This window comes from Ostrea edulis, chromosome 2 (genome assembly GCF_947568905.1).
Source record: "Ostrea edulis chromosome 2, xbOstEdul1.1, whole genome shotgun sequence".
In the NCBI taxonomy this organism is placed as follows: domain Eukaryota; kingdom Metazoa; phylum Mollusca; class Bivalvia; order Ostreida; family Ostreidae; genus Ostrea; species Ostrea edulis.
The window spans coordinates 100,750,758-100,764,058 of NC_079165.1; the positions used below are offsets into that span (position 1 = coordinate 100,750,758).

Here is a 13,301-nt window from a genome sequence, read left to right on the forward strand (position 1 = left end):
CAAGACCTCTTATTAGCCCTCCAAAATTTTAACATCAGTCTGCTATTCTTCCTGACGCAAAACTTTTATTACTTTTTTTCGTTATTTGTACAGTTGAATGACATCAATTGCAATTTATCGTGGCGCCATCTCAACAATATGGGGTGTAATTAGAACAATTTTGTCACAAGGCCCCCATCGAATTCAATATCAAATTGCTTTAAAGGAAAGAATGAAAAGCAAATTGTAACACCGCAGTATGATTCGCATGGGAAAGCTAACTGCAGTAAATTAGTGAACTGTGACGCCAACACGTTATTTGACAAGATGGGGGAAATGATGCTTATTGAAGCGTCCAATTACTTATTGCTGGGCTATTTATGTGTAGATGGTTAAACTGCCGTGTCAAGCTATTCATTGCTGCAACACGGAAAGCTATCTCAAAATTCAGATAGTACCAGCGGCAGGGACTGCTTTTAGTGTTCACAGACAAAAAATAAGGACACCGCCCATACAAAGTCTGGATTATCTGTGAAGGGAGAATCCGATTAAGGTAATACGAATGTGTGTTTTACTCACTGGTCGGAGACAAACAGGGTTGTCCACGGCCTTTTTACGGCATCGATGCACCTGCTAAAAACAAAAATAGTTTTTCTCGAAGGTTTCGCAAACATTTAAATATTCTTTGATAGCATACATAATGTTTTTGCAGGATTTTTTGTTCAGGGCTAGATTTATTGCAAATAATTTGTACATAGTGTTTATTATCATGAAGGGACAGTTAGTGACTTGGTTTTGTCATTGGAGATAACACCGACGCAATAGAAATCATCCTGTAGGTAGAGCGGACGTCTTTGAAGACACTGATCATTTTGAAAAGGGCAACAGGTAAATACTAAAACCACAGAGTTTTTCAAAGATACTTCACACATTCAGATCATAGCTAGGATTGTTCGCATTTAAATCTTTGTTTACTTTACTTATTACTTACAGTAGCAAGGGAATTAGAAACCAATTTATAATGGCAAATCTGACGTTAGGAATTTAATTGGATTAAAGACTGTTTTTATACCAGTGTAACTTACTAAGTAAACAATTAGCATTTGTAAAGCTTTAACAGATAAATCACAGAGACCTAACCCACAAAGGTCCCAGTCTCGGACATATTGATCGTCAACAAAAGCTAGATTCCAGTAGATATAAATTTCCTTTATTTTTCCATGATTAAATTAAATCTTTTTTTTTATATAAATGTACACATAATGAAATGCTACCCGGGATAACAATGGCTCCGTGCCACGACCTGTTGTATCGATCTGTCTGATTTACAGTTAAAGCTTCCATCGTTATTGTGTGCAATAATGACAATATTCCTCGCGTACAATGACTGCAGGTAAAGCATACAAATGTTTCTTACAGAAGGAATATCGTTTCCTTGTGCAGCTACTATGCTCAAACATGCCGGCTCTCAGGGAGAGGACCGGGGATAAAAACTGTTTACACAGACCAAGGATGTGGCACTAAATAACCGAAAATCGATCTCCAATCTGTACGTATTTTACTTCATAATCAAGCACTGTTCCTCCAGTATTTAGGTAACACCAATAATCGATTTTACGAAAGGCATGTGTGCTGGAAGGATATAGTTTCAAGAAATGTTAATTTTGTTACGATGCTGTATGTATTTGCATGTCCATAATGCACTATTCATCCTGTCGTGATTATCGACCAATTGAAATTCAATCGCGAATGTATTCAGCAAACTCATACTGTATGCATGGTAAATTGAGCAGTGTAAAATTCTGTCGTTTGTAGGCACTGTAGCCTGTACAATGTCCGTAGATTGCATTAGTCACGGCTGATCGACTGCTTGAAATGTTGCAAAGCGCAAATAGAACAAACCGTCAATGTATGGGACATTGCATAATTCATATATACATGTAATATTTGTTCTGTTCATTTTTTTTTAGTTTATAAGGTAACTTTTAAACGTACACGAATTTACCTTCACCTACAGCTCGTGACGTCTCTACTTGAGTGAGAATTCTCGACTGGGACGCCCCCCCCCCACCCCCCCCCCCCCCACACACACACACCAAACAAACCAAAAACACCACTTCTACCTTTTTGAATTTTGTCGGTTGTATTGTTTCTGCTTTAAAAATATCAAAGATGTAAATAATACCGCAACGCTTCTTCATTTTAACATTTTAATTTTATTGCATTTTAAATGTAAATAAGCTTCACTTATGATTAAGCTGCTCGTACATCAGCTTGGCCCTCGAGGAATGACAAGCATGTCGATGATGGGAGTCCTGGTCTTTGAGACTGCACGAGATAATATAATCTATATGAAGAGACACATTATGCACACATCAGAATTATGAGATTTACCTTTTACTTAAAAAGTAGGCTGGTCTAAGATAATAAAGGCGAACGGTTTGGCCTATTTCCGTGGTCATAAATTACACGCTTGGTTTTGGGACGGAATGACGTTCATTTGCGTTTATGCATATTAAGGTCCCAAACCTTTGGATGTGCAACACTAACTGACGTGTATAATTAAAGATCAGTCACACACACACAAAAAAGGAATTAATAAACATCCCCGAGCAATCTAAATTTAAATGACTGTCCGTGATTTAAAAGATATACGGTGTTGGAGCAGTCTTTTCACGTTTCCTGAAGTTCTTTCCGTGGCTTTTAATCCCCTGCTTGATGGTTGTCCCCACGTTAACGGGTGGTCCCGCTGGTCAATTTCACAGTTCGTGTTTGCTTTGGATTGTTATCACCCGTGTAAGAGCGATGTGAAGAGGATATAATTTGAACTGAATACATTCTGTGCTTGGAGTATGAGATATCTAAGGGACCATTTGATACCGGAATTATAGTATTTCTCTCGGGGATTTGTTTGGGATGTGTACCCCCTCACTTTCCCGCGTCTTTCAGCTTCTATGTGCTTCGGAAACTAGGAATACCCCCATTCCGCTCTATCAGGACCGAACGCGATGGGACTCAGAAGATACCCTCTAGTAAGTTAGTTTGCTAAATGGCATTAGCGTCATTTTCAGTATATTAAAATTGAAGACGACCAGCAGGGAGGGCAGACACTCTAGTTGATAATTTTAGATACATATCAAACCCCATGTAAGGTAAACTAATTTATAGAATTGCCCATATGCGCGAATGATTTGTTCTTGGTTTTAAGACAACACAGCGTACAGACCACTATGCATCATTACGTATGAAATCTTTGTGTATGTACAGAAAGTAACCAATCAACTCTATACTTTCATTTGTAGCCATTTAATGTTTGGTTAAGTGTTCGTATGTTTGCGAAGGCATACCGAAAGTAGCCAGTTTGAAATGTCTTTGAAATCAATATTTGTTTTGTCTACAAAAGAGCCGTTAGAATATCTAATATATTCAATGTAAGCAATCCTATATGAGTTAAGTGTATTTGCCCGGGGCTTGTGAATGACTGAAGGCTCAAGCAATCATTGTCTTTGTGGTTTACACACAAGAGGGTCAATCGGAACTTCTTCTAAACTAATAAAACCCAACCTACTGTATAACTAAAATTCCTTAGTGTCTCTAAGTAAATCCCATGTAGTAAAATTGTTAATTCTCTTCAATTAAAATCATTCAGCTAGATCTAGAAGACTGAATTCGTTTATATGTTATGCACTCCTAATGGAATTTCAGTATTACTGGGCGAATGATTTCTAGTTTTTATCTTGTTTAATTGGAGTTTAGAGGAAGGAAGATGACCAAAGGTTCTTGTCTGACAAATCTAATCCTTTGTGGCTTCTCGAGAGTCCTTTATTTAAATCTCACTGAAAAATGACAAGATTCTTTTTCATTAAAAGTTCGGTGTGATTCACTGGATCGGTGAATAGTGATCTCCAATCAATCGCATTCCTACTGCTAGACCAGCACATAATCCCAGCCTGCCAGTTTTAAACAATTAAACCTCCGGGATTTTTTTTTTATCAAGATGAGAGACGTGTAATTCAACCTCAGTTTGAAAAAAATACATATATACCTTAAGAATGAATAATCACATAACTATAGTCATTTAAACTCTGTCGATTTATCAACTTTACTCTTATATCAATACGTTTTTATGTTTATCAAGGATTTTTCTGTCATATGAATCGCTTTTTCCTTAAGTTGATATTTATCGCGTGCAAATGCCTTTTAATGCATTTCTAATGTATAAAGAGGCCGACCAGGGTACAATTTAATTTAGGCGTAATAAAATTAAATGAGCATATTTGTTATTCACTATGAAGTATTTAAGGGTAATGCCCAATTTTACGGAACATAAATTTGGTAAACACAAAGACATGAAAAATAAAATCAAAAGATAAATTATCTGTACAATAATTATTAAATTTTACACGATATTTAATTCTATTTGGACTTTATTTCGGAATGTGTACCTACGCAAAATTATAAAATATGAGGTTTTACAGGCAATCAACTTACCTGAATGTCAGTGCAATTGTCGTGTTTTCTAGCGGTTTTCAAACCCTCTGTTTATTTATCACCTTTTCCATCAGCTCTCGACTTTTGCAACTTGCTCTTCATTTGAGGACAGTTCCAAAATAGTTTTGAATCTATATACATGTATATGTATTTTATGAGTAAGATAAAATAAAATAAAGTGAAGTCTTGATGACGAAATGAATTGGTGTAAAATGTCCCTCAAGTTTATGACTAAATAAATCTATACAAATGCGCTGAGTATGTTTATGTTTTGATTTTGCTTCGTGAATAAACCCAGTCTTATTCAAATTCACACGAGTCATTTAATGTATTCAGCATGTTCATCTTATTTTTTTTGACAGCTAGATTAAATTACCTGGTCAAAAGATTTTGCTAGGTTCTAACATATGTTTGTATACGATGTGAGTAATGAATTCATTTTTCTTTCTATATTTAGTTTGTTGCATACATCTTTGTCCAGTCGGAGCTCCCTGGCCGACAGCAACAGCATGGAGTCGTTGTTGCAGCAATCTCTAGACGAAGCTACCATGCACCAATACAATAGACCCGAAGATAATCCGGAGGCCATGTTCGGTTAGTCTTTTGTGCCAATATTTGGGGGAAAAGATTAAAATTTAGCTTGAAACACTTCAAAGTAGTGAACACAAACTTTCAAGATGCTGCAGTTCATATTTTGCTTTCATTTCAAATTTTACAATACAGTTAGTTAAGTCGTTCACAGTTTGACATAGACTCTTCTTAATTTCTAGACATGTTGACACGGCAGACACTCTCCACAATACAGTTAGTTAAGTCGTTCACAGTTTGACATAGACTCTTCTTACTTTCTAGACATGTTAACCCTGCAGACACTCAGGGACCGTTATCAGGAGGGAGAGGAGGAGGACGTCGCCTCAGACATAACAATGATGACTGCACAAGACTTTGAAGATTTTGTTCGGGAATTTCCTATTGATGACAGTATCTCGGAGTGTTTTGCTTCCGCTGATATTCCAGAACAGACAATAGTTGCCGTCAGCGAGGCACCGGAACCAGCTGAAACAAACTTTCAAGGTCGCCCGAGTAAACTGAAAAAGAAGCACAGAACTAACCACGAGGAGACTATATTCAGCGACGAAGACTCAAAATCAAGTGACTCCAAGCGATCTAAACTGATATCTAATCTATTTGGGAAAAAGCATAAAAACAAGGAAGGTTATAAAACATTAAAACAGAATGACCCAGAAGAGAAAGGGAGAGACATCACGGACTCTATCATTAATGCTTGTGAAAATATCACAAAGTCATATGAGAAAACTGGTTCTCATTCTTCTAGTTCAGCACCCACAACGAAAGCGAGTAAACATAAAAACAAGAAATCTCATGACGCTAACGCGGATAAACAGAACTCTAGTGGTCTACACACTGCTATAAACATACGAAAACTTCCTCCTGTTCCAAAAATTGACGTTGAGCACGTCTCTGATGATTCAAGAAAAGAAAAAGAGACACAACACGAAAAACCAGAAATGACGTCAAACGGTAGCTTAATTAGGCCAGTTGATGTCAAGGAAATGCTACGCTTGAGTGATCAGAAAATAGTATGTATTTCATTTATAAGTGCTCGAATCTAGTCGCTTCTAGAATATCCAAATTGTCTTTTAATTTTTTTCTCCAATTAGGTCGAGAAATTAAAAATTATATCGAGCGACGGTTCCCAGACGACATTAAGAAAAACAGTTTCCATCCGTGACGGTACTGGAATGACCCTACTTCAACGAAGTGTATTAGGCGATCGAACAAATGTACTAGACTTTATTTTGGAGACGGATCCCACTTTACTCGACACTAACATTATGATATTCGCTGTCAAGGTATGTACATATGCATATGATATTGATGATCCCAAGATGATAAGGTAATGCACGCGAAAATACTATGATTTGGCTAGATGCATTGAATACAAAATATTGTCCTGTTATTCAATAGCATGGTAAAACAGAATGTGTACGTGATATGCTAGAGAGAAGAAGTATGGATGGAACTCTGAACCCCGAACTTATTGGAGAACTTTTGGCTCTATGCTCCAAGAATGGACAGGTACAATTAATGAAGTGAATGAGTAACTACATGATGAAAATGTTATTTCTGAAGAAAGGGACGCAATATGAATTATTTACTATTTGTTCCAGTGTTGTAAAGTTAGATTTGTTCATCTTCTTTGTTACAGCCTGATGTTTTGGAGACGATTATACCCTACCTTGAGACAGACCCACCTTCTTGTTTACCGTGTGATGAGTCGGGGAATACAGTTGCTCACTTGGCAGCTCGAGAGGGACACTTGCAGTGTTTGCAGGTAATGGCAAAGGAGGCGTTTATTGAGTAATGTATCTAAATTATTACAATATTTTTCTGCAGCTATTTCCTATTCGATGTCATTCTTACTGCAGATTCTCCTAGATAACGGATTTGATGTATGGACAGTGAACTCTAAGAATCAGAGTGCGATGGGACTGGCTCTAGAGAGCGGGCACCTGTCGGTGTACAAACATCTTTTATTGTATCAAACATGTCAGTGTCTTTTGACTGAGGCCACCAAGCATAAAATGACAAATCTGAGGTAATTTGTTTTAAACAGTTGTATGATGATTTGAAATAATCAAGTAGTATACCTCACATTGCCGTAAGTATACTCCCTTTTTGGTGATAAATTAAACATATTTGTGTTATGAAGGTTAAGCAAAGATCATATTTTCTTTTAACCATAGGTTGTTATGATCAGTGTATGATTAATTCCTGACCAGAGATAACTTTGAACACAACTTCCAACGCTTTCTTTTCCTTTTTAGATATACATCGCAAAGAACGGGTAATCATGGAACTCTGGAGCAGGTAGTTTGCTTGTCCGTATAATAAAACAGATGTCCTACTGACGAATGTTATTTTTTATCATTACATTCACGGACTTTTTGACGAATATCTTTTCAGCTGGAACAGCAGTTGGCCAAGTATCAAATGCAGTTTAATGACGTCATGCGCAATATGATTGATGCACAAGAGACGATTTTACAGACAGTAGATAATCTATACAAAGACACTAAACGTTTGATACAAAAGGTTGAGGACCCAAACAGTACCGAAAAGCTCAAGTATGTAGGAAAAGTATCTCTGATGCTATGTTTAGTAGATACATGTGATATGTGATATTGCTATGTTTAGTAGATACATGTGATATCGTTTCACAGTTCAGGTAACGCTGATTGTTTCAATTTCAGACTGAAATTAGAAAAGCTGAAAGCAGAGGCTGATCAACTACAGGATCTATTTGATTTTTCACCTCTTGCAAACACTAATGATTTGTTGACAAAGGTCTTGTTGGAGTTTAGGAAAGTTGTCCTCACTTCAGAAGAAGAAGTAACAGTTCCGGAATCTGTCATCAGTATGCCATCGGACACTAAAGAACTCCTGAGGTAAGCATACACGACAATACACCTATTTGCAATTCAGTCCTTTTCCTAATGAATTCCGTTCATATGAATGCCATTTTTTTTTGTAGCTCAATGCTGAGAAATTCTGCAACGGTATGTGGTCAAAATAGTAATGTGGATGTTGGACAGATTCTTACTTGTCAGGTACAAAATTTGTTACAAATGTTATCGGACAGTGAACGACCGGTATCAAAGAGTACCAGCACAGTGTCGTCAAGGTCCGGAAACAATAGATACCAGTTTACACAACCAGTTTATCACAATCCAAAACTGGAAGCGATTTTATTAGACAGCAAAGAGAACAACGAGCGTACTTTCGAATCAAGCAAAAATAATCCTCATATAATGGATCCGAGTCCTAATATAATTTTTGGAAATGGTGCTTCTGTTCAACATTTATCCTACTTGCCTGAAGGAAGTATCAACGAGGAGTCAGATTTGCCTTTACTGGACAGTCCTAGTTTAACGGAATCCATGTGCTCGACTGTAGTAACCTCAGGCATAATGGGAACAGAGAAAACTGACTGGACTTCTAGACTTGGTACTGTAACATGTGATACAAGTGACACTGAATCTGATTGGTGGGATGTGTCGCATGACAAGTCGCGCAGTGGATGCACCGAGTCACGTGAAGATGACGAGGAGGAAGATGATGATGTGGATTTTGTGACGAGTATTCGATTGAATTTGGAAAATGAGGACCTATCAGATGATATTTTACGTGAACATCGACTCGCGAAGCATTTGCAGTCTATTGAAAAATTAAAGCAGAACAAAGGAGATTTCGTTGAGAGAGTTATATCAGCAAGTGGTCGCAGAGTCGGTAGATGGTTAGACTCGTCATGTTTGAACGAAGTGAAAAAAGTAATTTCGGACAAAGGTCCAAATTCCAGAAAAAGCAAGAAACATGGTATTCAGTTGTATAGTCCTGAGCCACAGAGTGAGGTGGATTCTAATCAGCAAAGTAAGGATAACAGAAGGCGAAGATGGGATGAAATGTCAGTAACGGTGAGTAAACTAAAATCTAATGTGTACATTCTTGATATTGCCTGCTTGTCGTTAAACCTGTTAAAGAATGGTTTGTTTACATTGTATATACTTTCACAGGATGGTGAGGAAAGTAAAGGAAATTTGCGACCATGGTATGTAATATCTTGCCCTGATTGATAATGATAAGAACACAAGAGAATCAGGATTACATCTGTAACAGTGTCTGTATTTTTCTTTCATTATGAGAGAGATGGTAACCAGCTTTCATTATGAGAGATGGTAGCTAGCTTTCATTATTAGAGATGGTAGCTAGCTTTCATTATTAGAGATGGTAGCTAGCTTTCATTATGAGAGATGGTAGCCAGTCTTCATTATGAGAGATATGGTAGCCAGTCTTCATTATGAGATATATGTAGGAGTTATGAGATTGATCACTGTTCGTTATCTTCACCTTGCATGGAATACAGTATTCATTATGAGAGATGGTAGCCAGCTTTCATTATGAGAGATGGTAGCCAGCCTTGATTATGAGAGATGGTAGTCAGCTTTCATTATGAGAGAGATGATAGCCAGTTTTCATTATGAGAGATGGTAGTAATACTTCATACCTAGATTTCTTATGAGTACATGAATATGTTTGAAAAGAATATAGATCAGCTGCAGTTCTGTTGCTTGTATCTGAAGAATATAAGGAAGTGTTGCGAAGACTGAAGCAGTTTCTAGAAAACAACAAAATGAGACAAAAGTTATCATTAAATGGGAAGTGAATCAATTCAATGACATGAAATTAAAATTTTAAAATATAGAATTGTTTACTTTATAGGTATGAAATGTCTGACGACGAAGAGAGCGTAGTACAGATTTGGAAGTCAGATGATGAAGATAATCAATCACAAGTGTACAGGATTTAAATTCTACTGGATCTACTCGAGAAAGAAATCCAGATCACAGCGCCGTCACATTGGTGTACTGGATTTAAATTCTACTGAATTTACTTGAGAAAGGTTAAATTAAGGATGAAATCCAGATCACAGTAACTTCACACTGGTGAGAGAAGCTAACAACAGAATTCCGAGGATCGAAAACATTGTAGGAAGCCGTGATCGCGAAGAGTCATGTGGTCATCAATTGCTACATACCACACTGCCAATCTTTTCAGTTTATGAAAGTAACTCTTGTACATCACGAACGTTTTATTACCATCTTGATCGATTTTTGAAAGATGTGCGAAATTCATTTATAACTGAGGGAAAAACACCGCACGTCAGAATTCTATATTCAAGCTTTAATGATCAACCTTGAAGCAACAGTACTGCATGGAGTGTAAGTTACTGAACAACTAAGCGCTGGAATGTGATAAGATACACAATGAAATACCTCATATTTGTACGTTAATAAATATGTTCAATTCATTGGTTTTGGTTCTCAGATGTGACTATCTTTTATTGAACACGTCTTTATAAAAAAAATATTTTGCAATGGAAAATTGATATTTGAGCATAGGCAGTTCGGACAGAAAACTCCTCTGTTAAATCTTAAAAAGTAAGAAAGAAGAAACGACCGTATCAGACCTGTATTTTAATGACATTTATTTCATAAAAGCAAGTTTCTAAGCTTTCTGGCCCCCCTCCTCCACACACTCTTACAAATTAAGATATTTGATCATAGGATTTAATTTAATTTGATTGTATCCATTTGAACTTTTGGGTATATCAATAGAAAGTCACATCGAATGCCGTAATAAACAGGATACACGTATAATACCTTCCATTTGATAAAAAGTTACAGGGGTTTCAACAGTCTCGTTTAAAGTCAAATGTAGCGACATAACAATAACGGAGCGGATCAAAGATCTTATTTTAATCAGATTGGTTTAAAGTCAGCATTTCGCAAATTCTAGTTTGCCAATACAACTTATCATTGGATCAAATGCTGTCTGATGTGTTGCATACCGATTGTTTGACCGTTCATGGCACACTGATTTTGACTACAGATTACTTCGTTTACCTGAACAAGACAGAGCTCATAGCGGATGTGACCGGTTGACAGGGGATGCCTACTCCACCTAGGCACCTGGTCCCACCTTTGGTATGTCCAGAGGTCCGTGTTTGCCCAACTCTTTATTTTGTATTCCTTATAGGAGTAATGAGATTGATCACTGTTCTTTATCTTCACCTTTCATACACATTTGTGATATCTATTATTGTCGTTAGGATAATTCCATCTTATCTGGAAAGTTTAGACAAGAGCGTTCCTGTGTAGACCAGATAGTCACCTTAATAATCATAGTAGAACAGACAATTGAATGGCAAACATCTCTTTATATGATCTTTGTAGACTTCGAAAAGGCTTTTGACAGCATCGACCACCAGATACTGTGGGATATTCTCAAACACTATGGCATACCTCATAAAATCATCTCTATCATTCAACAGCTTTATGATGGATATAACTGCCAAATAGTTCATGATGGAAACCTGACCGATCCGTTTGATGTCACTACCGGTGTAAGGCAAGGCTGTCTCTTGTCCCCTCTCCTATTCTTGATGGTTATAGACTGGGTAACTAAAACAACATATAAAAACCCAAAAGGTATACAGTGGACAATGCAAAACCGCCTGAAAGATCTTGACTTTCCTGACGATATATGTATGCTATCACATAGATTTCAGGACGCAAAAGAACAGATCATCAGTCTTGAATCAACAGCAAGACAACACGCCTTCTAATCAATCCAGTAAAGACAAAGATAATGACAATAAACACTGCTCAGACAGTGAAACTACAAATAAGACACAAAGAAGTAGAAAATATAGAAGAATTCACATACCAGGGCAGTATCATCAGCACTACAGGTGGAACCGACGAAGACATAAAAGCTCGGAAAAGGAAAGCTCAACAAGCCTTTGCCATGCTAAAACCAGTCTGGAGAAGCACCACCTTGAGAACAAATACCAAACTAAGGCCTTTCAACTCTAATGTCAAATCTGTCCTTCTATATGGGTCCGAAACTTGGAGAGAAACATCAGCATCCATCAAGACACTCCAAGTCTTCTTAAACCGCTGCCTAAGAAACATCCTTGGTGTGAGATGGCCAGATACGATTAGCAAACAAGAACCAAACAAGAACCAATTGAGATAACAATTAGAACAAGAAGATGGAAGTGGATTGTACACACCTTAAGAAAACCTAACACCAACATAACTAAATAAGCTCTTGAATGGAATCCACAAGGCAAACGTAAGAGAGGCAGACCAAAAACACTTGGTGTAGAGGAATCAATGCAGAGTTACAGGCCATCAATAAAACATAGGGAGAAACCAAAAGAATAGCCCAAGACAGAAAAAAGTGGAAAGCTACTGTCGTTGCCCTATGTCCCCCATGGGACGAAGTGGATTAAGTTAAGTTAAGTAAGTTGGAAAGTTTAATCTGGATTTTTGGCATCTGAGAAGAATATCCCTTAGCAGAGAAATTTAAAAACTTCTGCCGTTTAATATGAATTCCAAATAATGTTTATATTTTCATATGTATGAAATTTCATAAAATGTGCTTGTAAGTCCCGTGGGTAACACCGGGGATTTCGTTTGCAGATTGATAGGAAATGTCTCTATATAAAACTTATTGTTACCCCGCCCTGGTCCCAAAGATCATTGTTTGAACAAATCCAAGTCTTTATTATATAAGGAAGTTTTCACGCTTTTGCTATTTTGCTTCGATGGCTCATTATTTTGTGACGAACTCACCATGATTTCACAATCTATTTGGAAGGGGCATAACCCTTTTTTAAGCAAACCCGAATATTCTTTATCAAAGGATTCCTTGTGTCAACTTTTTAGGTCACCTGGGTCACTCAGGGGACAAATTGCTATCCCTTTTTGTCTCTCGTCACGTCCGTCATGCGTAAATTTTTCACCTTTTCAACTTCTTCACCAGAAACAAGGGACCAATTTCAACCAACCTTGCCACAAAGCTTCCTTGGGTGAAGGGGATTTAGATTTCTTCAAAGGTGGGCAATGCCCCTTCGCAAGGGGGTATTCTAGAGAAGGCGAGGATAGGGTGTGGTCATTTAAAAATCTCCTCAAAAACCACTGTGCCAGAAACTTAAATGAAAGCTTTCTGGCATAGTGTAGATTCAAGTTTGTTCCTGACAATTCGTGTCCCCCCTGGCGTAGGGTGGGCCTAAGATAGGGATCCAAACTTGACATAAGAATGCACAAATGGATTGCTAGAAACATCACGGAGTAAAATTAAACAACAGAAAATATATTAATTTACCTCAACATTAATTCATATTATTATATAATAAATTTGCTGACATAGGTATGTAATCTGACGAGAACATAAAATACGAA

General features: G+C 37.2%; 1 protein-coding gene across 3 annotated transcripts; it reads left to right on the forward strand.

The window, feature by feature from the left end:
- Positions 1 to 284: 284 nt before the first annotated feature.
- On the forward strand, positions 285 to 10,360 carry LOC125681217 (uncharacterized). Of its 3 annotated transcripts, XM_048921205.2 has the most exons (15): positions 285 to 532; positions 755 to 867; positions 1,399 to 1,528; positions 4,928 to 5,064; positions 5,323 to 6,071; positions 6,153 to 6,344; positions 6,460 to 6,570; positions 6,701 to 6,826; positions 6,921 to 7,090; positions 7,320 to 7,362; positions 7,459 to 7,619; positions 7,746 to 7,940; positions 8,027 to 8,966; positions 9,066 to 9,100; positions 9,772 to 10,360. In XM_048921205.2, exons 4-15 carry the CDS (start codon positions 4,980 to 4,982, stop codon positions 9,857 to 9,859), a joined length of 2,895 nt encoding a protein of 964 aa, XP_048777162.1. In that variant the 5' UTR covers positions 285 to 532; positions 755 to 867; positions 1,399 to 1,528; positions 4,928 to 4,979; the 3' UTR covers positions 9,860 to 10,360. The 3 variants fall into 3 exon arrangements, with proteins under 3 accessions (XP_048777162.1, XP_048777161.1, XP_048777160.1); XM_048921203.2 differs by lacking the exons at positions 285 to 532; positions 755 to 867; positions 1,399 to 1,528 and adding an exon at positions 1,731 to 3,011; XM_048921204.2 differs by lacking the exons at positions 285 to 532; positions 755 to 867; positions 1,399 to 1,528; positions 9,066 to 9,100 and adding an exon at positions 1,573 to 3,011 and having other exon boundaries at positions 9,772 to 9,911.
- Positions 10,361 to 13,301: the final 2,941 nt, after the last annotated feature.